Genomic DNA, 26,672 nt, shown 5'->3' on the forward strand with positions numbered 1-26,672 from the left:
CATACACAGTGCGTTCGTACAGGCATACAGACAGAGACACAAAGTAAATGTTGACTTCTCGTCAGGTTTTGAAGTCGTCGTGCCAGTGTGTTCCCGCAGGAATACGACACAAGTCGAGCGCTAAAGGGGCTGGTAAAATGTTCATGTGTGTACTTACGTCTCTCACTACGTACTTTTCAAGGTTCTCTACTGTCTTTTCCTTCAGGGTGCCCTGGAAGACAGGACTACAGGTAAATGGGTTGAAATACATCGACAAATAACAAGCTCACATCTATACATCATATGTCTTCTTTATGATGACACTCACTGTAAACCATGTCAATCATTTTCAGGGTAAATACCATTAGCACGACGATAACCAGTAACTGAATGCTTCAAGATAAAGAGAATCGTTGGGCGTTTCGCCCCATATAACACCTTGAAATGGAAGTGAAGTGAATTGAAGTGAACAAATGATTGCACTGTGATAGACTTCCTCATCGCGCTACCTTGAAGTGGACCCAGTCGACGGCGTCGCGGATGTCCTGGAACATGCTCTTGAAGGACATGAAGAGGTCGCCATCTTTAAAGCCAGTCTCACAGCTGAGGTAAGGGGGGAGGAGAGGGACACACAGAGCCAGTGGACAGGCCAAGGCCAGACAGAGAGCTTTGCTTTTAAAACGCTAGTAGCCATTTTCACTACATTTTTTTGTTTTGTTTTTGTTTTGCTTTTAAATGGGATAGTCTTCCCTTGTTTGAGGTGGTTTCCAGCCAAACAGGAAAGCAATCTCCCCCTAAAAGACCAACAACTCGTTTCAGAGGAGAAGACATGCAGCCATTCCATTGCAGATCACATCATCACACAAAGAATTCATTAAAACTATCGCTAACAAATGATTGTACAATTATATCGAGACGATAGACATGATATCACATCATGCTAGATGATTAGTCATTACAGGGCAATTTAAATAATAAAAGTAATGAAATCTGAAAATCTGGAATTAAGTTTACTGCATGCATTCGTGGAATGATTAGTATGGAAGACCAATAATCATTCAGATAGCTGAGTAATCCTAATAAAGTATCTTGCTCCACTGGCTTAACAGGGTTAGGGCTAAAGTACTTCCTTATTGGAGGATTTTTTTTGGAGATATGGACCTACCCTGTTGTCATGTTGTCTAATTGGCTTATCAAATGTTGCCATGTCATATCCAGGAATTATTTGTATATAACCCACAAGACAAATAAGGTGGGTAGTGTGACTAGGGATTCCTTACCTTGCATATCGGTCACAGTTTGAGAAGAAGTCCACGAGGCAGGCAAAGAGGTAGGTCTCTGGAGAGAGAGGGAAACTGTACTGTAAAATCAATCGAGTGTCAATAAAGTTGAGTTGAACTCCATGGCCTTGCCTCAAACTGTGCTCAGACAAAATGGAGGGCATGTCTGGGCTTGTCCCTCTTATGAATGACAGTTGAATCTAGATGGAGATAAACACATTTTTAAATAATTAAATGGCTCTGGCATGGACAGAATCTCTCCTCCTTCTACCTGGTAAGTTGAAGAGAGTGTTGAGGATATAGAAACGTTCAGTATCGTCACGTTGGATGAACTTGTTCGGGTATAGCTCCCGTATTTCAGGTCTGGGGAGAGAAGAGAAAAAGAAAATGCAATGTCAGGAGAATTTCTTGGCAGGTAGACCGGGATCTAACCTTCAAAAACCCGCTCAATGATCCGGGGAGAAGGAGGACGTAGGGAGGACACTGTGAGAAGGTTAGGAGAGCGTTGGGTTCACCATTTACCCTCGTAGGAAATTGAAGCCGTGGACACAGACCAGGATGTTGCCGTAGGCGTCCACCTTTAACAGGTTCCCATACATGGTGTCAAACACCAGGCCTCTGAAGAAATACAGAGAAACAACATCATTCAGTCAGTTAGAATATCTAGAAATGGTTGATACATGATCTTTAAAAGCCCATCAGACAATCTACCTAGCTACAACCAGGACCAAATTAGAAACCCACGCAGCCAGGTATAAAAATAGCATTAAAACGTCCTCACCATGGCAACCATGATGTGATAGGTAATAGGTACCTGGTAACAAAGTACAGCTGGTGCCCCGTTGACATCAAAGCGTTTCCAGTTAAAATAAATAAATATATATAGCAGTATAATGCCGTCACCATGGCAACAACATTAACAGTATGATGTGATTGGTGGTCACCTTGTGTGTGTGTGTGTCTGTGTCTGTGTCTGTGTGTGTGTGTGTGGTCACCTGGTGGGGAAGGCAGGGTCGTAGACGAAGCTGAGCAGCTCCTGGGGGTAACCGATGTGGACCAGGCGCTCCACGGTCAGCTCAAAGCCCAGGGACTCATACTCTGGAGACTTGTACACTGGAGAATAGAAACACAGACGTTAGCATTTAACACAAGCCGGTGTAGACTATACAGAGTCACACATCAGCACTCCCCGATGCCTATACAGGCACGTAATTACACTGACACCATACATTTAGGAGAAGGACGTAGGAGGAAGTCAAGTCTAATGGCCTGTTTGCGAACGGACTACTCTGTAAATTGCAGCCTCCCATTGATCCTCAACCAGCCAATGGGGACCCATTCACCTCGACAACAGCGCGTTATCTATTGCAACGTGACATGGTGACGTGATGCAACGCGAGACAGGTATTTTTAAAAGAACTCTAACCATCAGGATATCTGGGATACTGTTGGTAATAACATAGCCTGGCCCCTCTCCCCCTAAAGTGCATGCACGCACACGCCCGGGCACACACACACCGAGCGCAGGGGCCTGAATACCCTAGGATCTAATCCATGGAGAAACAGGATCCATAGCTCAACTCTGGACTCTGATACTAATGAGGCCCGTGGAGACGATGACATTCAGACGCCAAACAACCAGACATCTCCAGGGCCCTGTTCATTAGGGGACATGACAGAAAACAGTTTACAAGGTTGGGCAACAGAAAAGGATAATAAGCCTTTCTTACTGGGCAGGTCCATTTAGTCCCTCCCTGTTTCAGTCTGTTTTCTGCCGTTTGGTGCCTAATGAACACATCCCCCAGGCCTGGTGAGCCAAGCCATGGGTGAAGGGGAAAAGTAGAGAGGGATACAATGTCCAGGCCTGGGCCAGAGGGGCCTATCAGCCGATGAGAATGCTAACTGACATTGGAAGAAGGCTCTGTCAGATGGTATTCATATAAAGGGTGTTTTTCCACATTAGGTCCAGTCAGGCTGCAGGAGGGGAGGACTTGGCTGATGCTTAGAGGGAGCAGGAAGGACAATGTGGGGATAGGCTAGCTAGTGCTGAGACCCCAAACGTGGAAGGAATAGGCCTGGGCAAATATGTGTCTTACTGAGTTAGCGCGTGCACACACACACACGAGTGTGAATACCCATCTTGGTGTAATGTGTGTATGCGCACATTTACCCATTTGTGTGTTTGCTTCTTAGCCCAATTGTGTGTTTTCTCTCCCTCGCTCTCTGGTGAGTTCAAATCCCCTGTGGTGTTCCAGTGTCCCTGGCTAGCTAGCGAAGCAGAGGAGTGCTGGGCATCATGCCCAGGGCTGCAGCCTCGAAGAGTCGCACAGTTCTGGGCCAGACTCCTCCATACAAATAGCCCCTCCCACCTTTCCTACCCTCATCCCTGCCTCCATTTCCCTAAGCTCTGTGGCTGTTACAAAGAAACCTATTTTAAGAGCATTTTCCCCTCCGCCACCTTCCTGATCAGCTCTCTTTGGTTGGCCCGGTGATGAGCAGAGTTCGCTCGCTCTCTCTCTCTGCACTGTCCACTGCTGTGACCTTCAGACAGCTTTAGCTTAAACACACACAGGCGTGGAAACACACACACACAGCCTATTTATGTCTGTATATATAGCACAGTCTAGTCCAGGGATAGGAAACGTTGATGGGGGTGGGGGTCACAGAAAAACAGAACTCATCATGAGGGGTTGCAGTGGGTCTGCACATCCCCACCTTGCGAGCAAAACATTTCAGCAATTCTACACATTTTTCCATGGGGCGAACAGAAAAGTAGGCCGTTTTTAATAAGATAACTGGCCCCACCCCGGTCGCTAATTTGGCCATGGTTACTACAAGTTTAAACAGGTGAACGCTAGACTAATTTACCGATAAAAAATGTAAAAAAAATAAAATCCCTGACATTTCAAAATTGAACCTTGTGTGTTCTATTATTCTAAATCTCTCAACAGTAAGTTGCGAGATGGGGGGTGAAATTGTTCCGTGGCCCATCCCTGTTCTAGTCCATTAGATTTACTGGTCTGGGACCATGTTTAAGTTGAAATAGTTGATTTGTTTACTCATAGGCGAGGGGTATACCTTACATTTGGGACGAATGTGACACTGAAAAGTAGTAAATTATAGCCTGGTAACAAACACACACTAAGCTTGGGGATCCATTAAATCCTCCTCTCCTGATGCAGTCGTTGACAGATAATTGTACTCCCCTTAAGCCGTGTGTGTGTGTGTGTGTGTGTGTGTGAGTGTGAGTGAGAGAGAGGAGAGAGTGACCAGGCTAGAATTTACAGTCCTCCAGGGCCAATTTCTTTCCAAATGTAAGCTATACTCCTCACCTAAGGGTAAACAACTTTACCCTTTAACTAAAACATGGTCGTAGACCTGTAAATCTATTGGACTAGACTGTGCTATTTACAGATACATAAACAGCCTTCATCCCAAATGGCACCCTATTCCCAATAAAGTGCACTAATTTTGACCAGAGCCCTATGGCACCAGGTCAAAAGAAGTGTACTGTATCGGGAATAGGGTGCCATATGGATCGTAGCCATAGCTTATGACATATGAAGTGTCTTCTGGACAACTTCCTGGTTGCTAATTATAGGCCTAAGTAATTATCTAGCTGTATCGGAGGTGGGTCCAGACATCGCTGTCACTCAGACAGCAGTATCTTTATTAGACAGCAACACCATGTCAAAATAACATAAATTAGTAGCTTGGGCTCCGCTCTACCAAAGGCTAAGAGTTAGCATAGCATAGTCTAGCTTATTCCAAAACTAATGGCTTTCAGGCTAATCACCATGCTACAATAGAACAGTGAACGATAACCCCGTGCCCCATAGAACTAACAGGTCGACAGTGTGGCTCCAGTGTCATTTGAGCTTCTCAGTGGAGTCTCTCACTAGGTTGTTTTCAGAACAGTGTGTGTGTGTATATGTGTGTGATATTTGAACTACAGTACAGTGAAGCCTCTATGTTGTGTTTTCAGAACAGCGAGTCGTCGAGGACAGATGTGTCAGCCAGCGTCGCCCGGGGGCATCTAGGTACCACGGTAATGTGCCAGAGGCGAGTGGGCAGGGACAGTGTTAGGCCAGACAGAGCTGTCATCAGTGGATGATTTCACGACCTTTGATATAAACCACAGTTAATAACGGATGACCTATCATCAAAGGGCATGGTTCAACTAATGCCCTTTGCTTTTATCAGGCATCGTGGTCTTGATGTGGAAATACTGTATCGTAGTGACATGGATAGACGGGAGGACATTTGATCTCCTCTGTGTGACACAAAGCTATTGACAGAAGGCCTATATATCATAGAGGAACATGGTCCAACACTGACCAGAGATCACGGTCCTAATACGAACGTATAGGACGACTGTATGGTTATGGTCTATTTACAGTCAGAGGATTTGTTGTACATGTAACCATGTTGTATGAAAACAATTGTGGACAACTCCTAACAGCCCTCTTCTTAAATCCTCACTAGAAACAGAAACCAAATGGAAAGCCTACCTGCTGCCGTGAGAAGTCGACCCAGTGAGGGGTCTGACTCCTCAGGTGTCAAGTACTATCACCATTGGTCAAGACGCTATCTACCTAGCTAATCGTGCTTCAGTGACTCAGCTAAATGGAGGGTTGGTAATTCATCCAGAAGTACAGTGTGTGTGTGTGACTTTGAGGAGGGGGTCATCCCTAGGGAAAGGGGATCGCTTGTACCCGCAAACACGCGGCCCATATCCCATTTCCATCATCTGAGGGCAGATTTTATGGACGCTCAACTGTTGACATGTAGCCTCTTTATATGGGACGGTCCACAACCAAGTGATGATGTTTACAAGATGCCAGCGCTATCGTATCGCTTCACTCAACGCTCAAGTTGTGACCGCAGGAACGGGCTGTGGCCTCCCTGGCCAGAGCACGACACAGCGACACCTCAGCCTCCTGCCGGTCACTGGGGAGAACCTCATCTAGGGTTTTGGTGCGCCTTGCGGTTACAAATCGGGCACGGACTCATGTCAACGCCATCATCTAGACATTGTGTCAAGAGATGTCCCCTAACTGACTTTAGCCTTCATGTGGTTGACGGTCAGGTCAATGGATTACAGACAACCTATTGTCACTTAGAAAACTATTAGAAAATTACTGCTACTTTCTTTTACTATTGCTTAGTCAAATACAGAGAAACTGTACTAGTTAATATTTAGAAAGTGAGGATAGTCTTAGCCATTCACTTGAGGTCAAAGAGTTTTGTTGTTTGCATATTCCAATGACAGAAGTCTAAAAACAATACATCTAAACTGACATCTAAATCAGATTACAGATTGAGTTAACGCATTTCCCTCCGTTACAGTATCCTTCTGAAGAACTCATCACCTTTTTCCATCATCGCTGTACCCCAAGAAACCTACACCTCCCCTGCCCTTCTACCCACCACCCCTAGTCCCCAGTGAGTCTGGTCTGGGCTTATCGAATGACACGTGAGCCCCTGTTCTGACCCGGTGTACTTTGTCAACAAACACTGAAGGAGAAATCAATATGGCCGACGACTAGTTGCTATGCCAACCAAACTAGAGTTGACCCTACATTTTAAAGTAGTGACGGTGGGCTGAGGGCGCCCACATACACACTGTAAAGAAGTGTTGACGACCAAGGCAGCGACTGTAGTGCACTTACCGGCTAGAGTGTAATCCATATCGAAGCCAAAGCATTTAATCTTCTCCATGGCCAAGCTTCTGTTTACAAAAACTCTAAAAAAATAAGGGAGGAAACAGAAGGATAGAATCAGAATGTGATTCAGAGTGATTTTGAGAGACATACAAGAGAGTTCTACCTCTGTGTGCAAGGAGAACAGTAGGATAAATTGCCTCTCACAGAAGAATGAGCAGAGGTATTTCTGCGATTAAATCATATGTTAGCCATCTAGTGATGGCTCACGTGGTTCTCATTTTGAAATATAGGCTAACAAACGTCTACAATTGATATGCATGGCCTCTAAACAGATATTAGAAACAATCTGGCACAGATAATGAAGTCAGTAAGCTCCTATTTTATCTAGCCTTACAAGGCACGTTCCCACATGTCTTGAAAACATAGGAATTTGAGTATTAGCCAGCTAGACTCGCTGTCTGAGCTTTTTAACCTTTTAAAAGGCATTATTAGCCTTTAGACAGTGCATTGCTTCCTACAGGGTAGGTTCACAAGTGCACACTATAGAAAAACATTTTGCAATGGACAACAAAATGAGCATTTCTTATTGGACAAGTTCCATCCCTGTATCAGTCAGTTTGGTACCTAATGAACATGACTCTCCATTCTGCATAGACAGCATGTTTACGGTGGCACCTCAACTAGCTCAACTGTCCCCAGTGTTAAATCTGAAGGCACGGTAGGGGGGTCTGCATGGCCGGAGTGGTCGGCATTGTTGGCATATCCTGCCTGACACTTTCTGATCCAGCCAACTCCAGTGGCAGGCCAGGCCAGGCAGCTCCAGTGGCAGGCCAGGCCAGGCAGCTCCAGTCAGAGAGATCTCTGTTCCTCTGGTTCTAGGCTTTTCCGTGTTAGTGCAGCCTAGCCTGCTACCTACAGCTTTTGAACAAACTACCACAAAACAACTTATACTGCAAAGTAACTTGTAAAAAAAGATTAGGCTACACATAGGATTTCGCATTTTTTAAAATAAATATGTTGGTCTTCAAAAAAGGTCTCCAGATGTTTTCACGCACAAATCAACATAATTAATCTAGCCATTTAAAAAAATATATATGTTTCATACAACTAGTCAATCCAGTTCAACAACTACATATCTGTTAATGAGATTGGAATGCCTGTCAACATGTTTTCACAAACCGGTTTTTCTTTAATCCGAAACAGTCAATCCACATCTGACACAATCTTCATTTCCACAACACCCCAACACTACCCTTACACTACCCTTTTCCTATTCCGGGAAGTAGTAGGTCCGGGACGATACCAGTTAGTAACATGGCAAAATAAATAAACAGATTTATCTTCTTTACAAAAAAAGTCCTATTGTTGGTAACAGACATCATTATGTTGTCATCAAGTCACATTTATATATTTTCCAAGCTATAGAACACAATATTTTAAATACAGCAGGTTTTTAAAGGAGCAAAGAATTGTCTGCTTTGTGTTTTCATTTTTACCATGGAAAACATATTCACTATAATCGAATACTCACACTAACCACACTAATGTACTATTTGTGACTTAAATTGAGTATGTAGTATGCTTATTGGTCATAGTATGGATATAGTTAGTATGCCAAAAGTTCTGGAAGTCGTATTAAATTCGCCAAAATACTAAGTATACAAGCAGTGGACACAATTTCCGTGCTTTTAGGGCCCATAATGCAAAATGGGCGTGTCTTCACAACGTTTTCAGATTTGAAAAAAAAATGGTGGAAAATATGCAGCTAAAGTCCAATGAGAAAAGATACTAATTGCTTTAACTAATTGAGACAAATGTTAAGAAAATGTTGAGCAATGCAATAAAGTAATGACTTTTGAAATAAGTTACATTACACGTTATGTTGGCTGACAGTTAGCTAACCTTACGAACCGCATATCATCACAGCAGTATGCAAGCTAGCTACCGTCCTAAAGTTAGTTGGCTACTAACATATCGAATTTGCCAGGCAGTATATTAACTATATGCTATATAACTAACTACTCAATGTTTATTGACATGATTATTCACTTCATTCTTAGTTATGTGGTTTAGTCATTGTGCATTCTCAACGGGCATTGCTAATTCTGTCTATCTACTCCGATTTCAGAGCACTGTCGTCTCGTCTGAGGGCGCGTTTGTAAATTCACGCTGGCTATCTTCTCCAATTTCAGAGCACTCTAGTCTGAGTGTGCCAGAGCGCAGAATAACTGATGAATTTCTGAACGATCAACACCCATTGAATATGGCCGGTGTCAAACGTTGGCTAAAAAAAAAGCGTAATTAAAATGTTGCCAGCAGCACAGTTACAGTCACCAACGCTCTGGATAACCAGCTCTGCTAGGGCGAGTAAAATGGTGTTCTCTCATTTGTGTCAGGAAGTAGCTAACAAGCTAGCCAACGTTAGCCCGTTAGCTTGGGTGCTTGACTGCCGTTGTGAGGTCAGAACGCTCAGATCAAACCTACTCCTCGACCAGAGAGTCCAGTGTGTGCGCCCTGAACGTTCCAAGAGCAAAACGCTCTGAATTTACAAACGCTCCAGATTGAAGATTGTAAAAAGGTCTAGCTAGTCATTTGTTATGCTAACAAGCTAGAAAGAGGTTGCATAGCAACAGCATCAACTTCCGGTGGACAGGCAAAGCACTAGCACACTCAACTGAAAGGATACAGTTCTTTTACACTATACTAAAATTAACTAATAGTATGCAGTATATACACTCATTACGTATGTAGTATACAGTATGTTAGTATGAGTATTTGAACACAGCTATTATGATAATGCTATCGTCACCGTCCTAGGAAATAGACCATAATACATTCATAAATGATCCAATATTTTGTCATTACCTTGCTGCAGCTCCATACTGATGAACCAGCTTCCACTGCGAGTTAAGCCCGGCGGCAGACATACGATGCATTCTGTGTCGTGACTAAAAGTGTACTAGCCTGCGCTCTGGCCTAGCCCGCTTACATAATGCGATTCCAACTCCAGCCCAGAAACAAAAAGAGCCCACTCTCTTTGCTTCCTTGCCATTCAATTTCTGACGTGTTGCAAAAATTATTGTTGCCATTCTGCATCATTCTCTGTTATTGTCGTTGTTGTTTGTGGTGCCCGTTTGTCACTAGTGTTGTTGGTTGGGGGGAGTTGCCGTTTGCTGTAGCCCTCAAAGACATCCAGAACAATCCATCAGGTGGAAACAGCAACAAACTCAGTGCCTCCCAGGCCCTAAGCCACTGGAGCTAGGCTACTGTACAGTACTAAGGCTCAAGCCTTTATTCGCAAAGAGTCATCGTGTACTAGGATCAGTTTAGCCTTTTAGATGATAATGAATGTGATTGTATGGACCGGAGGGACCTGATCCTAGATCTGCGCTCCTAACTCTGAGACTGTTTGTGAATAGGGGCTATGCTTTCTATCAGGAATAAGGAGAACGTAACACCATTCACTGCTTTAACTCAGAAGAATTTCATCAGAAATAGCTAATTACCTGATGCTTACAATCCCTAATATGGATGATACGATTACAATGTCAGTGCACTGGATGTGAGGTAGACCTACTACTGACACTAAGCTGTAGCTTACAGCCGAGGTCTCTCTAGGCTAACTGATAACAATCGTCTGGAATGTGAGTAGGCCTAAGAAGGACCTACTGTGTTCTCAGCATTGAGTACAAAGCAGGGTCTTGAAGTAAATGAGTAGATTACTGGGGGTTCTCCTTGTTCCAGTCCCCCTATGAACAGGTTAAACGGCCAAACTCTAGGTGTACAGTTCAGGCCCTCCTTCTGCAAATAGACCAAGATGTTCTGGGGCTATTAGCACCGAGGTGAACGTGAGTGGGAGTCATAAATGTTGCCCAAGTGTGCGAGTACTCATTTCCCTACTATTGACAAAGCGTGACGGTGGGGGACAGCCCACTTTGACCTGATAACTGGGCCTCAAATAGACTTAATGTGTGGGCCGGCCTCCCGTACTAGCCTACCATTACCTGATTGTCTGGTTGTCGCCACTGTGGTCTGACTGAGGGATTCACTTTTAGGTGCAGGCGACGTAGAAATAGATTTACTAGAACGGGTAAAGCGCCTCTGAGCACAGTGATTCTATTTCTATGTAGTCTATATCTAACAGTGAATCCCTAGCTTAGGCAGACCACAGCGTGTGACAATCAGGCAGATTTGTGTACCACCAGTACCCTTATCTTATGGAAACAGTACATTGAACCTACCATGAAAGAGTTTATCTAGGTCTAACAGACCCTTCTCTGTGAGACTAACAAATGGTGTTCGCCTTACTGACTGAGTGGATTGTTTCATTGTATGGTTTCATCAGCCTTTCAGCAAAGATATTCTTTCTGTAAAGGTTGCTGATATTTTTGAATCTGCAAAGTTTGTTAAACTAAGCCTGACATTTCAACAAAAAAAGTATTGTTAAATGTACATAAATGCATCAGCCCCTCAAAACAACCAGGTAGTAACAGTTCAATGCTGTTGTCGTGAGGGACTTGGCTTACAGACTTCCTTACAGATGCCAGAGAGCCAGTGAACTCAGATAGACCCAACAGTGACAGAAAAGTGACAGCTTTAGTGGCACTGTAATGTCCATAGGTTATGTAACCATATGAAATAACTGTAATTAACCTGCACGCGCAGACACAACGTCTCTTTGGTGAAGTTAAACGTTACACAAGCGGCTGTTTATCTCACTCACGTGAAGCCGGCATTCCTGCCCACTGCCATTGTCTAACATTAAGGCCAGCTAACCAGCATGCACGGCCAAAGGCTTCTTTCCTGTCATGAGGTAAAATGCATTTAGGGCTCATCTATTTTAGGGTCCCCATTTTCAATTACAAAAGTAAGTGACTGCCAAAACATTGTAACCTATTTTACGACCGGGCACCACTTTAGCCTATATTTAACGAATTAGAGGACTAGTTTATCGAGTTAGGACATAGAGTGAGGTTATTTGACCGCTGCACACAGCTAGTGTAGGACCACACACACACACACACACACACACACACACACACACACTAGAGCTGGGATGAGGAACCGAAAATGATCGACAGACATTTTGCTGATATCTTCCATTACGATAAGTAGCCTATAGTAGAGGAATGTGAAGTTTGAAATTAAATATGTTTGCATATATAATATGGATGTTTGTTAATGGGACAATTGATGGCTACAACCATCAAACAGGTACTAGTAGTTTAAAGGATCATTTTAAAAACCTGTGGTGTACATTCATGTTGTAAACTTATCGTTCTATTTATCATTATCGCCTAAATTCAGGCAATTTATCGCAATATGGATTTTTTTGCCATATCGCCCACCTCCAACACATCACAAATGACATGTCAGTATTGAGAAAACACGTGCGTTTCAGTTGAACAGGATGTTGGCATAACGGTCATGAAGTTCAGAGGAAGACACTTCAGACAGGAAGTACTAAATGAAATCCACAGAGACTTGGTTTTACACTGAACGGGTGTAAAACAAACTAGTACACACGGACTCTGTAATATACGCTACAATGGCTGACAGGTTGTCGCAAGATTTTTGACCAAAGAGTAACCTACAACTACACCACATTCAAATCTACAGCAATTTACAAGACATACTGAGTGGTTATGACGGTGTGAACTGAGAATTAGGCTAAGTGGAAAGTTGACATTGAAAGACATTTACAAACAGAGGGTTGGGACTAGTAGTATCATAGCGTCCTGTCATATGTTGCTGCTGTAATTATCTGTGGTAGACTAATAACTAAAGAAAACAGTGACACACAATACACAGCTACATACAGTACAGTAGGTTAATATAACTGAATCTTATTGTACATCATTTACATGTTAGTCATTTAGCAGACGATATTTGGTCACCTACAAACAAGCAAGATTTCTGGCTCTCACAGGCCTGTAACTTCTTCTTTAAGAAGCCCTCCTGTTCTCCACTCATTACCTGTATTAACTTCACCTGTTTGAACTGGTTACCTGTATAAAAGACACCTGTCCACACACTCAATTAAACAGACTCCAACCTCTCCACAATGGCCAAGACCAGAGAGCTGTGTAAGGACATCAGGGATAAAATTGTAGACCTGCACAAGGCTGGGATGGGCTACAGGACAATAGGCAAGCAGCTTGGTGAGAAGGCAACAACTGTTGGTGCAATTATTAGAAAATGGAAGAAGTTCAAGATGACGGTCAATCACCCTCGGTCTGGGGCTCAATGCAAGATCTCACCTCGTGGGGCATCAATGATCATGAGGAAGGTGAGGGATCAGCCCAGAACTGCATGGCAGGACCTGGTCAATGACCTGAAGAGAGCTGGGACCACAGTCTCAAAGAAAACCATTAGTAACACACTACGCCGTCATGGATTAAAATCCTGCAGCGCACGCAAGGTCCCCTTGCTCAAGCCAGCGCATGTCCAGGCCCGTCTGAAGTTTGCCAATGACCATCTGGATGATCCAGAGGAGGAATGGGAGAAGGTCATGTGGTCTGATGAGACAAAAATAGAGCTTTTTGGTCTAAACTCCACTCGCTGTGTTTGGAGGAAGAAGAAGGATGAGTACAATCCCAAGAACACCATCCCAACCGTGAAGCATGGAGGTGGAAACATCATTCTTTGGGGATGCTTTTCTGCAAAGGGGACAGGACAACTGCACCGTATTGAGGGGAGGATGGATGGGGCCATGTATCGCGAGATCTTGGCCAACAACCTCCTTCCTTCAGTAAGAGCATTGAAGATGGGTCGTGGCCTGGTCTTCCAGCATGACAACGAAACCTGAAGGATCTGGAGAAGGTCTGTATGGAGGAGTGGGCTAAAATCCCTGCTGCAGTGTGTGCAAACCTGGTCAAGAACTACAGGAAACGTATGATCTCTGTAATTGCAAACAAAGGTTTCTGTACCGAATATTAAGTTATGCTTTTCTGATGTATCAAATACTTATGTCATGCAATAAAATGCTAATTACTTAAAATCATACAATGTGATTTTCTGGATTTTTCTTTTAGAATCAGTCTCTCACAGTTGAAGTGTACCTATGATAAAAATTACAGACCTCTACATGCTTTGTAAGTGGGAAAACCTGCAAAATCAGCAGTGTATCAAATACTTGTTCTCCCCACTGTACATACATACATACCTACCTACCTATGGGAACATGTCACCCCTGAGAGTATCAATAACTGTGGTAACTAATGTCACTCACAGTGTCCATCCATACATACCTATGGTAAGCCTCTCTGCGGTACTTCTTCATGGCCAGCCCGTCCATGTTGGCTGGAAGGTCTGCATAGTTCTGCAGTCTGTCGCTCCATGAAGTGGTCATATTTATACCTTTAAAATCCTCTGAAAGTCAATCTAGACAGGGAGAAAATAAGAGAAATTCACCTTGACATGATTCTCCAGTTTCCTCTTCTTGCACTTTGAGCATAGGCCTAACTGAACATTATATAGGATGATCTATTTCGCGTCAAATATCTCTGAAATCTTCAAAACAGGAGGAGTATGAACCCTCAAAGAGTTCACTACACTCGCTCTGCGAAACCTGTATGAACGAGCCACAGTTGCAAGCCACTGCCTGAAAACCGGCTGCATTTGGACTAATTATGTAGTTCTAAGGCGGGGCGAGCCGCCGGGCGGGGAGAACCTAGTCCTCCAGTCACACCAGCTGTTTGTTATGTCAATGGCAGAACAAAAAGAACCACAATAATCTTATCAAATCCCTAAACTACACTTTGCCAAGTCGGTGTGTCAAATGGCACCCTATTCCATATATAGTGTACAGGGTGCCGCTTAGGACACATCCCTAGTTTGAGTCACTCTTGACGACTAAAGAAATTGAACAGTGTGTGTTGTCAATGTTCACACTTTGCAGTTTGCAGGCCATTTCTATGCAAGAAGACTGAATGGAAGACTAATTACTGTCCTCATCCTGACTGTAGCTAATGACAAACGGTCGGCCACCCAGGTGGAAGAAATCAAAGGAGTCACTCACTTCTTCTGGGCTACTCAGTTTGAGGGACAAAGAGTTAGGGCAGGTTAGATTAAATCGAGCACACGTGAGAGGAAATTGAGCTGTACGGTAGACAGTAACACATTATTGTTTTTATTATGATAAAAACAGAAACGAATAGAGCCTTCAGTGCCTGCATTCACATCTGTTCAGTGTTTAACAGCGTAAAATTCTCAGGGGAAAGATTTATGTTTTTAGCGGTCTCTCCAGAGAAGGACCAGGTTTTTTTTTTTTATACATTAACTGCCTTCTCTATCACCCAGGAGACTAGAGAAGTGAGCAGGAGAAAAAAGCTGAGGTCAGCTTTTCTTTGTCACACAACTCGCAAATGACACAATACACAAACAAGCGAGAAAACCTTGAGGGGTTGAAGGGTCGAGGTAGCCAGCAGATCTGACCTTGCTTACAGCAGCACTAGGGTTGTATAGAATTCCTGTGTATATTAAAAGGCACTGTGTGCCGGTGTGAGATAAGGCTCGGGAAATGTACCTCAATCCAGGGATGAGAAATGTGTTGTACTTTGAATTGTCCCGTTATCCCAACTGTTACACCGAGAAGACTGCTCGTTTTTAGCACTCGTTCAATCTTCTCATGGTGTGACAGTTGAGATATTGGGACAACTCAGGAGTTACAACACATTTCTCATCCTTGGATTGAGGTACGTTTTCTGAGCAATACCTCGCGCCGGCTCCACGGTGTCTTAATATACACAGGAATGCTGTCCAACCCTAGTATAAGCTGTAAGCAAGCGGGTCAGATCTGCTGGCTAAGGGTGAGGGAAAGACTTATCCCCAGCAACCATGAGTTTCCTCACTCTCAGCTGTGCTCAGGAAAAATGACATCTGATGAGAGGCTCTGAAACTGGGTTCAGGCAAAGTGACATCACAGTGTGAACTACTCAACTGAGCAAGTTTTCTAAGGAGGCCAAGGACAGCCCTTGGCAATTTTGGCATAGATAAAAGTTTGCCTATTCCAGCCTTATGCTCCTTGACAAAACAGTGAAGATATGCAGAGTAAAGCTTTATTTAGCATTTTGTAATGGGCTATACAATCAAAGACCAAGTTAATATGTTTATCCTCAATAGAACATTATATAGTGTTCATTCAGACTTGGTCCAAGGTCCTACAGAGAACACTGGACTTGCCTTGTCAGACCAGTCAATGCAGGATTGGCTGATGATGCACCATGCCAGATATGTTTTTGATGAAACAAATAGATAGCTAACGTTATGTAGCAGCTAACTACTTTTCACGTTTGCTAAACAAACAAAACAAAACAAAAATGGGCAAATCAACACAAGAATGTCAAGTAAACTAGCAGCAACTACTCCATTTGAGTAGCAAGCAATAATCAGCTGAGCTTCGCTAGCTAGCATGGTAGCTAACAGCAATTTTGTGGCCAACAAAAAGTGATAAATTAGTTAGCTAGGTCACATTTTAAATTCAGTAGCTAGGTATGTGCTTTAAAAGGTGCAATATTCATAAATCACTTGCTAATATTTCACCTCAGTTCAGTTTGTGACAAAACAACCCGTGATTGTGTAGAGAACCATTGTACTATCTAATATATTTTCCATAAACAAAAATATTGTGTTTGAAGCTGGTATACAAAACCAAAACTTAAGAACGGGAAGCATAGAAAAAGCGCACATAGAACAGGTCTGCCGCTTCTTAGACTTTCTTTCAATAATGAAATATCTATAACCTGTATTTCTATGTGAATTTGGTTGGGTCGCCCAAAAAAAAGTTACATATTGCATATTTAATAACTAGGTTTAGCTAATTGTTAGCCTGCATATATACTGTAGCTACCTTTTAATTATAGGCTCAGCTCGCGCAGGGCTTGTCATTATGCGCTTATCTTGCCGGCATAAACAATGGTCTCTGTCAAATCACATTTTCTTTGCTTGCAGGTCGCCAAGGGGGTTAGCTAGTTATGTAGCTAGTTATAGCTACCTTGCCAGCTAACAGCTGATTATGGAGTTTGGCATTAAATACTAACGTTAGGCAATTTACAAAATGGACGTTAGCTAAGCCACAATTGAACTATTTTGTCGCATTTATTCGCATTATGCTAAGCTAGCTAGCAGGTTACAAAACAACCATTCACATCTGCTCCCCCTTCACGGAAAAGCCAAAGTGGCAGACTGTCTATAGTAGAATAGAACAAAAACGGGTGTTCTGTGACCAACTTTACATACACTCACCTCTATATTCCTCGATAAAGCAAAAAAAACTGCACCGTTTGGTAATCTGAGCATGCGCTTCATACACGATCAACGTGGAACAAAATCGAAAAAAGTATCTGAAATGCACTCGCAGAAGAACAAGTAGATACGTTATGCATACACAGTCCGTGGAGATGTGATTCTTTCGCAATTTCTTGGAAAAGCTCTCTACTGACTGTGGATTGTTACGGAGGCAGTGGGCGGTGTTTTTCTGCTGTAAGGGGGAGGGACATAAATTGTATTATTGAAATGTGATGATTTTAGGCTGAATACAATTCTGATATCATCAATGGGCCATCAATGACTACTGTTGCAATTCCTTTCATTCACTAAATGTATTTAGAATAAAAATACAGTTGTGATTTCGTAATTTCACAAGTTTTACTGCAAACACTATTGCAAACTTTGATTTGTTTTTCCAAATCAATCTATTGACAATTCATACTTTTTCTATTAGGCAAATCATTTCTCTATTCTCTATTATTTTGATGAATAGGCTCCAGTAAGTAGGCCTACAATAAAATGGCCTACAATCCAGACTCGGGCAATAGAGACTGCTGCTTCCTCCACATAAATGCATAGAATAAATTGACACAACATACATAGAATAACACCCCATCATACACCCCCCTCCCCACCCACACACAACGTTAATAAGTGCATGGCAGGCAAGGATGTGACTAGGGGGCAGTTCCACATGATGAAGGCCTAAGGGCCTCTGTGTCTCCGCTGCTGTTAGCAGTTTTAATGACAGGGTGACAAAGTACTGTTTATATCTGTTCAGCCTGCATCTAGGCACCCTATAACACCTCCCCGATGGCATCAGCTGGAACTCTGTGTTCAGTGCATGTGTGGGGTCCGATATGACCCTGTCCGGGAGAGAGGAGGGAAGTGTCATGCCTATAATCTTCCCTGCTGTCTTAGTCTTAGAATCTGTCTATCATCCATCTCATGTCATATTTAAAGATAAAAATATCTGCTAAAGCTATTTGTAATACGAGGCTATATAAACCCAACACTGTCTACATCCATCCATCCATCTACCCATATGCACCTAGCCTTGTCTTTAGCTGCATCTGTCCCATTCCTAACTCTGGTGCCGTGCAGTATGAGTTGCGTCAACAGAGGGCAGCGTCACACAACCGTTTCCATGGGAGGTGTGGAGAGAGGTCTGATTTTAGAAAGCTGCATGATGACGAAGGATGATACAGGGATATTTACAAACTAAATCTAGCCATATGTCAGAAATGTGCTGAATCCTCTGCAGGACAATATCTGATGTAGGTCTATTGACTAGAGACAAGACGCTTCATAGTTCTTGGTTCCTAATTGTAGTGTCAAATTATGTAGAAGGACATGTATTACTTTCTGTAATGGGAGGAGTAGGTCACAAATGGCAACACTTCAGGTTCACCTTCTAAAATAATATACATTTCAGCATTACTACCGGTTTTAGGCTACAGAATAAATGTGTTAGGTAGCCTAAAAACGCATCCTAAATCCAATAGTACTGAGAATGAAAATTGCATAGGTTTAGAACAACATTAAATATAGTTTAGTACAATGTGTCCAGTCTCCTCAGAGGTGAGTGGCTAAAACGAGATACAGTATTTCTTGCTGAAATCAGCACTGCGCCAAAACGGACAGTTCCATCTACCGACTCTAGCGTCCAAAATAGGTGCGGTTCCTTAGATGTGACATAAAATATAAATGTGGTTATTAACCATTTAAAAGTGCTTATAATCAATGACTAAGTATATTTAAGGTATTTAATACGAGGTGGTTTTACCTGGGAAATCTGCAGTGGCCAGTTGGGCAGGCTAGAGGTTGCCATAAACCGGCTTTAATTATTGATCGTTGGAAGGTCCCCCTATAAAAAGGAGACGCGCCCCCTGCTCTGCTCCCTTTCATCACTCGCCAAGATGAGCTACGGATCTGACTTCAATTCCGCCTCTTCTTACCGAAAGATTTTCGGGGAGTCTCCCCGTTACTCCAGCTCTCCTTCCCGGATGAGCAATGCCTCTTTACGCAGCGGCGGTTACCGGTCCCACTCTCAGTCCCGGAGCATGGGCTCTAACCTGGGCTCCTCTTTCCAACAGAAGAGGTCCTCTGGCCGGTCCTATTCGCAGATGCCCATGCCGACGGAGAAGTTGGATTTCGCCCAGAGCACGGTGCTCAACAATGAGTTTAAAATCATCCGCACCAACGAGAAGGAGCAGATGATGGGGCTCAATGACCGCTTTGCCATGTTCATCGACAAGGTTCGCAACTTGGAACAGCAGAACAAGGTGCTCGAGACCGAGCTGGTGACCCTCCGTCAGAGGCAGACGGAGCCCTCGCGCCTGGCGGACCTGTACCAGCAGGAGATCCGCGAGCTGCGCTCCCAGCTCGATGAGGTGAACGGCGAGAAGTCCCAGATCCTCATCGAGCGTGACAACATCGAGGAGGACCTGCAGAAGCTCCGCTGCAAATACGATGACGAGTACCGCCTGCGGGAGGAAGCCGAGCAGACCCTCAAGGCGTTCAAGAAGGACGTGGACGACGCCACCATGGTGCGTTTAGACCTGGAGAAGAAGGTAGAATCCCTACTTGACGAGATCAACTTCATGAGGAAGGTGCACGAGGAGGAGGTGGCCGAGCTCATGAACATGATCCAAGCCGCCCAGGTGTCCGTGGAGATGGAGGTCTCCAAACCTGACCTCACCTCTGCCCTGAAGGAGATCCGAGGCCAGTACGAGTCCATGGCCTCCAAGAACCTCCAGTCCGCCGAGGAGTGGTACAAGTCGAAGTTCGTTGACCTCAATGAGCAGGCCACCCGTAGCCAGGAGGCGATGCGCGCCAGCCGGGAGGAACTCAACGAGTTCAGGAGGCAGCTCCAGTCCAAGACCATCGAGATCGAGAGCCAGAGGGGAACCAACGAGTCCCTGGAAAGGCAGCTCAACGAGATGGAGGAGAGGCACAACCAGGAGATTGGCCAGTACCAGGTAAGAAATTATTTGTTTACTTTAAATACATTTTTAAAGCTCAAATGTGAGCTTATCTTTCTTGCAGTTTGTTTACAAACATGTCCAGGATAAAGCAAGAGATAAAGAACTGTTTAGTTTGGAAATATATAGCATATAATCATGTGCAAAAAAAAAAAAAAATCTGATTAAAAGAACATCACAATTTCTGTTCTAATAAAAGTGGGGAATTTAGCTTTATAACATTATTTTAGAGCTATTAAATTGTTTTACTAAAATGCACAACACGAGAGCTGTAAAATAAAAGTGTTGAGATGACAATAGGAGCTGTTCACTCTCCATGGTGCTGAAACTATTCCGGTGGCGTGATAAAACGCTCTGTCACCGGTTATAGGGCTGCGGTTGAAAGCGTCTTTGAGCTTTTTTTGAGTTTGGAAGTTGAAAACCATTGTTCTAATTTTAAAATACGCACGCGCCTCTCATTGTAACTGCTTTGTGTTGTACTTAGTAACTGAGAAACGCATTGACTGCTCTCTTATAACCGTATTTTATTTGGCGTTAGTGCGTCTCAGTACATAGTGATGAAATATTCTCTGGAGAGCTGCCTGTTCTTGATGATTTAAAATCGAATTTATAATCTTATTGTTATCGTTATTTTCTTGAGTCAGACCACCAACTCTCAGAAGAAAGGTAGGCTATATTAAAACATAGCCTATATCAACACAATTCGCTTTTAGGGTTGCCACTGTTTCACAATTTGTTTTCTACTTCAATATGTTATCAGGACAACATGGCCGAGCTGGACAATGACCTGAGGACCTCTAAGAGCGAGATGGCTCGTCACCTGCGGGAGTACCAGGACCTGCTGAATGTCAAGATGGCGCTGGATATTGAAATTGCTGCGTACAGGTACTTAATATAATCATATAAAATATAATATATGCAATTTAGCAGATGCTTTCACCCAAAGTCACTTACAGTCATGCATACATTTTACATAGCTTGTATTCATCATTGTAATCATAACATCACAATTATGTATTACTGTAACATAAAAATGGACATCCTATTTTTTTTCCACCTTTATTTAACCAGGTAGGCTAGTTGAGAACAAGTTCTCATTTGCAACTGCGACCTGGCCAAGATAAAGCGTAGCAATTCGACACATACAATAACACAGAGTTACACATGGAATAAACAAAAGATACAGTCAATAATACAGTAGAACAAAAGAAAACAAAAGTCTATATACAGTGAGTGCAAATGAGGTAAGTTAAGGAAATAAATAGGCCATGGTGGCGAAGTAATTACAATATAGAAATTAAACACTGGAATGGTAGATCGGCAGAAGATGAATGTGCAGGTAGAGATACTGGGGTGCAAAGGAGCAAAATAAATAAATACCAGTATGGGGATGAGGTAGGTAGATAGATGGGCTGTTTACAGATAGGCTAAGTACAGGTGCAGTGATCTGTAAACTGCTCTGACAGCTGGTGCTTAAAGCTAGTGAGCTAGCTTCAGAGATTTTTGCAATTCGTTCCAGTCACGGGCAGCAGAGAACTAGAAGGAAAGACGACCAAAGGAGGAATTGGCTTTGGGGGTGACCAGTGAGATATACCTGCTGGAGCGCATGCTACGAGTGGGTGCTGCTATGGTGACCAGTGAGCTGAGATAAGGCGGCGCTTTACCTAGCAGAGACTTGTAGATAACCTCCCTGTTTTCATATAGTTACAGTAGATTTATTAAGCTTGAAAATGTCATGCCTCAATACCTGCATGACCAACACTTGATCAGCATCACTTTAAAGATCCTGATCAATCAATGACATAGATTTAGAAGTCATTAACCACACGCCCTGAGGTGACTTAGCATTACTCTCCTGGGGTAGCATGGGCAGGTCACATGACTCGTTTATATTTTAACCTTTATTTAACCAACCCTATCTCTCTCCCTTCCTCCCCTCCCGCTATCTCTTTCTCTACATCTCTTCTTCCTCTCCCTCTTCCCCTGCTTTCTTCTCCCCCCATCCCTCCCTCCCTCTGTCACACTCCCTCCCTAACACTCCCCCCCTCTATTCAGGAAACTCCTGGAAGGGGAAGAGACCCGCATCAGCACAGGCATCACCTACTCCAGCCCCAGCATGAACATGAGGTCCTCCGAGATGAGGTCCTTCGGCATGAGGTCCTCCGAGATGAGGTCTTCCAACATGAGGTCCTCCGACATGACCTCCTCTGGCGACGTGGACTTGCCCAGCATGGGCAGCTACAACCAGACCACCAGGTACACCACCATCTCTGGAGGATCCCAGAAGGACGAGGGAAAGGACCAGGAGGATGGGCAGAGCAAGTCTGGCAAGGGGTCCAACGACGGAGACCAGAAGGAGTCCAGCAACGCCAACCCTACCAACCAGAAAAACTAGACTCTCCCCTTCCCTTAGGTTTAACCTTACACCTTCCATCCCCTCCCTCCTACTCCCCATCCCCCTCTCCCCCTTCACAGGGGTATTCTCAGAGAGGAATCCGTTATAGTTTAGACTCTACTACTACTACTGTGTAACCTACCACTATCCAACAACCAATCACTGTACTTCTCTCCACACTACTCTCTTACTATGACAATAACAAAGTAGTTACAGGCACACTTCTGGCCCTATCAGGAGACACGTAGGTTATTGTGGTGATAGGAACATACAGTTCAGTACAATACTCCCAACAGATTACTCACACTTTGGGCTCGCGCTATTGTATGGCACTAGCCTGGTTTAACCAGACTGAACGCTGCGCTCACTAGAAACAACAGTGAAACACAGCTAAATCAGTTTGGGACGCCAGGCTAGTTTGGCACCGAGCTGTGATAGATGTCATTCAGTTCAAGAAATAATCATGCACTACTGCCACCGCCTATGATAATATTCTCTATACACATTCCATGGGGGGAAGGGGGGTGTGTGTGTGTGAGAGTTTGAATTTGTGCACGGAAAACAAAAATCCAAAACATATCAGCTTGTTAACTGTTGTTAATACGTCTACTACATCCACATACTACAATATGAAGGAAAGCACCTGTATGGTACAGGGGTGAGAGCTAGCGATCGACCAAGTTGTTAAAGGAGCACACAGTTATTCAAACTCAGCAAAAAACCAAAAAGATCTGTGATCTTGCTGAGCCATTTTTGCCTTATCTACAACGCAGACAATATTGCGAACTCTGAGTTTCAATGCAATGCAGATAAAATTCTTCTTTTTTTCCCCACACAAAACATCACGAGTAACAAAATCAGAGTATATCTAAAAGGCTTGTTCGTACCCTGGCCTCGTCACTGTCAATAGCATCTGCCTTATGATCCTGGTCCACTCAAATCTGCATGACAACAGCGCGTAGCTGTTTAAACCACCACCCCTTCTACACCAGAACCAGAGCTCAACCAATAACGGTTCCATCAAACGCATAATTACTCTTCACGATTGCACCTCATGACAATTACTCTAACTTCTATAAAGGCCCAGTCCAGTCAGAAACTTATTTTCTGGTGTTTTATAGATGTTTACACACTATGAGGACTAATTCAGTGAAATTGTGAAAATGATGATAATGCCCTTTTAGTGTAAGCGCTGATTGCTGTTTGAATAGACTGCCGGAAATCTCAGCCTGAAAGTGAAACTAGCTAATAATCAAACTGTTATTTGCATGATGTATGTAGCATATCTCAAGCTTGCATGGTGACAGATTGTTAGAGGGCCATACTTCATTTTCACATACTCATAACGTATAGTAGGAAAACAATGGGATGCTAGGTTCCACACTTCATTGCCAATGCTTTACATCGCCATGTACACAACACTGGTTTTAGAACACCAGGTTGTATGTTCTTAGTTGGCCAGTAAGCTAGACTTGATATGAATGCCATCATTTAGACAGGATGTGACTTCGGCACATGCTGCTGACATTGTCCTCAGCCTCACTGCTTGGTTCTAATGATGAGGATGTCCGTCATGACGAGGGTCATATTCAGGGCACTTATGTATCGATCTAGATGGGATTTCATTTGTACTGACGATCAGTTTGTGCAGGCCATGACTGGTTACAAGAAAAGGGGCAATGGGAGAAGTAGAAAGAAAAGTAGGAGGTGTGGGACTCTGAGAAACAGGGAGAAAGGAAATCAAACAGAGAGAGAGAGAGAAATTCTCTTTCTCACGACAGGCTCAATCAATCAAATAGAGAATGTGTAGGTAGCGAATGACATTTTAGAACGAATGCATGGGCTTCTACATGGTCCAATAGGGTGTGACAGACAGAATGGTATGCATGAACTCCATTTCCCACGTTCCATTGCGGACTCCTGAAGCCTGTTTGAATTAACAGCGACGTCCAGTCTCTGAACAGTACCACATCACGACACTACGCCTTAGGAACACAACAACTAACAAGCCAAACAAACAAGTAAACAAAAACAAGCCAATAGTCCAGTAAAATGAACCGGACCATGATGCTTTTAAAGCACCATGACCTCTGAAAAATACGGCCATGACGGAATTATTATGTCTGTTGTGAATGATCATGAATGATCTCACCAATAGAAATCTGTATGTAAAGAAACTAGGCCGCCCTTTGGTTTCTTTCTTGTGCACTGCCAGGTTTCAACACAACTACTTATGTGAACTTACCTCTGTATCTTAGCTTGAGTGCCAGTCTATTTCTGCTATGTTGCCAGCTCATTGTCTCTCATTGACAGAGAGTTGGCAAGAGAGCACAAACAAATCTGGAACTAGGCTACCTCTGTATCTATGTCTGTCTGACTGTCTGTCACGGCCCTCTAAGCCCTGACCGGCTGCACTCACTCACCCTGCGAATGGAAACCACTGATTGTACAACAGACTACAGAAAGCTGTTGATTGGTGGAGATGTGGTTGCCGTTGTTTTACACAAGGCTTGCGTTACTAAGTGTCTGAGTGTCTGGAGTTGTATGTGTTTGTATATGCGGACAGTTTCCTAGGGTAACTCATACATAGTAGGGAATCAGGTTGGGAAAATCAGAAAGTTTGGCCTACCGTTTCCGTAATTCTTGAGCTCCAATGTAAAGGAAATTTACCAAGGAAAACTGGTTGCAGGTACAAGCACAGCTACATCGACAAGTACAAATACGAGTGCAAGTACAAGTACAGATACAAGTAGCCTTGTACACAACCACAGGTTTAAGTTTAGAATAGCTATGACTTCAACGTAATCAAGAGGGTCACAGGTGTCTAAATACCATTGCAACAAGCCTCTACAACAAACCTCACTACTACTGCAGCACTGCCAAACTTTTCTAAAATGCATGTGCGGCAAAAACAACTTTTCGTGTACAAAATAGAGCTGTTTTTGAATACCCGTTGCCACGCAAAACCAAAAGACAGACAAAAACAATACAAAACAAAACATGGAATGAATGCTAGAGTGTTGTCAAAATGCCTTAAAACACCAGCCGCTCTCTAACTGAATGGGTCCTGACTTGCACTTCAAGTTAAACCTCCACTTAGCCTCCCATAGATATCAACGCAAGTGGAAATGGGACTTAAGTGGAAGTCGGGATTCATGTGCTTTCTGCGTGTGGTTATGTTTAGGATGTTTTATTCTCAACCATCTTCCTCTAGCGTTAAGAGCAACAGCTACCATGCTGAACTGAAGAACTGAAAACATGTCAACGCTTAGTATCTGAATGTAGGTTGATAGGCTACGCTCTGACTCTGTACCTTACTGCTGATGTATGGCACACACCAATAAAGACTTAAGATATTAAGACTGTATCTCTGGGCTTGTTGTGTCTTTCTGATGGGTTTTTAAAGGACTTGCCTCGTGGCGTAAGCGAGCATACCAAACTGGGCACAGTTCCACGTCTATTCCACGTCGGTTCAATGTCATTTCATTGAAATGACTTGGAAACAACGTTGATTCAGCCAGTGTGTGCCCAGTGGACTGCACTAACTATTTGACTTCCGATGCGCTGAAACACATTAGACCCAAACTCAAACCTTTAACAGTAATGTTTCCTATGTGCACTCAGTCACGGGAGATCTCAACCAAGCCAAATGACATCATACATCGACGAATGGGTGGATCCTACGATAAAGTAGTCATTTTTAAGAGGTAATGCAGTCATTATGGTGGTAATGGACCAATCAAGCGAGGTTTAATACATCTATGAAGAAAACATGTAATCCCATTTACTAATGAGATTCTAATCTTATTCCGACACAAGATTAACAGTGGTATGATGGAAAGTGGTTTTCCACTCTTGGTCATGCTAGGTAAATGAATCTAAGAAATATGCAGGATCTCCGTTTTGATGAATCAATTATTCTTAGCTTTAAGTGAGCATCTTCTGTGATTCATCTAGCATTACATGTGTTAATGATTCTATCAAAGCCTAGGTTGTTCATTAGAAGTTGAATGTGCAATAGATAACTACATTAGTAGACCCATTCACTCTCGCAGTTCCCTTTCCAGCTAGAGCGCTTTTGTTAATTCTGTTAATGATG

General features: G+C 43.3%; 2 protein-coding genes across 5 annotated transcripts in view; one reads left to right on the forward strand and one right to left on the reverse strand.

Moving 5' to 3' along the window:
* The window catches only part of LOC112263593 (cytosolic purine 5'-nucleotidase), a 28,351-nt gene extending 10,980 nt beyond the window's left edge, over positions 1–17,371 (reverse strand). The window contains exons 1-9 of one of the 4 annotated variants that reach the window (XM_042303818.1): positions 17,171–17,371; positions 14,176–14,308; positions 6,932–7,005; positions 2,255–2,372; positions 1,782–1,877; positions 1,531–1,622; positions 1,260–1,317; positions 489–582; positions 158–211 (exon numbers count right to left, since the gene is read on the reverse strand). In XM_042303818.1, coding sequence (XP_042159752.1) covers positions 158–211; positions 489–582; positions 1,260–1,317; positions 1,531–1,622; positions 1,782–1,877; positions 2,255–2,372; positions 6,932–7,005; positions 14,176–14,276 — 687 coding nt within the window. In that variant the 5' untranslated portion in view covers positions 14,277–14,308; positions 17,171–17,371. Of the gene's footprint in view, positions 1–157; positions 212–488; positions 774–1,259; positions 1,392–1,530; positions 1,623–1,781; positions 1,878–2,254; positions 2,373–6,931; positions 7,006–14,175; positions 14,309–16,775; positions 16,797–17,170 lie in introns of those variants that run through there. The other 3 variants (XM_042303820.1, XM_042303826.1, XM_042303828.1) reach the window with 3 other exon arrangements.
* A 1,658-nt stretch (positions 17,372–19,029) lies between these two features.
* LOC112263599 (glial fibrillary acidic protein-like) lies at positions 19,030–25,948 on the forward strand. The gene is made up of 3 exons (XM_024440038.2): positions 19,030–20,175; positions 20,939–21,063; positions 22,234–25,948. Exons 1-3 carry the CDS (start codon positions 19,114–19,116, stop codon positions 22,571–22,573), a joined length of 1,527 nt encoding a protein of 508 aa, XP_024295806.1. The 5' UTR covers positions 19,030–19,113; the 3' UTR covers positions 22,574–25,948.
* Positions 25,949–26,672: the final 724 nt, after the last annotated feature.

Source organism: Oncorhynchus tshawytscha, linkage group LG02 (assembly GCF_018296145.1).
Source record: "Oncorhynchus tshawytscha isolate Ot180627B linkage group LG02, Otsh_v2.0, whole genome shotgun sequence".
Lineage (NCBI taxonomy): Eukaryota > Metazoa > Chordata > Actinopteri > Salmoniformes > Salmonidae > Oncorhynchus > Oncorhynchus tshawytscha.

Excerpts from the sequence above, each read along its gene's own strand:
- LOC112263599 (XM_024440038.2), top strand. The coding sequence starts at position 19,114 with ATGAGCTACGGATCTGACTTCAATTCCGCCTCTTCTTACCGAAAGATT. Across the intron at positions 20,176-20,938 it reads AGGAGATTGGCCAGTACCAG|GACAACATGGCCGAGCTGGA; the intron begins GTAAGAAATTAT and ends ATATGTTATCAG. Across the intron at positions 21,064-22,233 it reads ATTGAAATTGCTGCGTACAG|GAAACTCCTGGAAGGGGAAG; the intron begins GTACTTAATATA and ends CCCTCTATTCAG.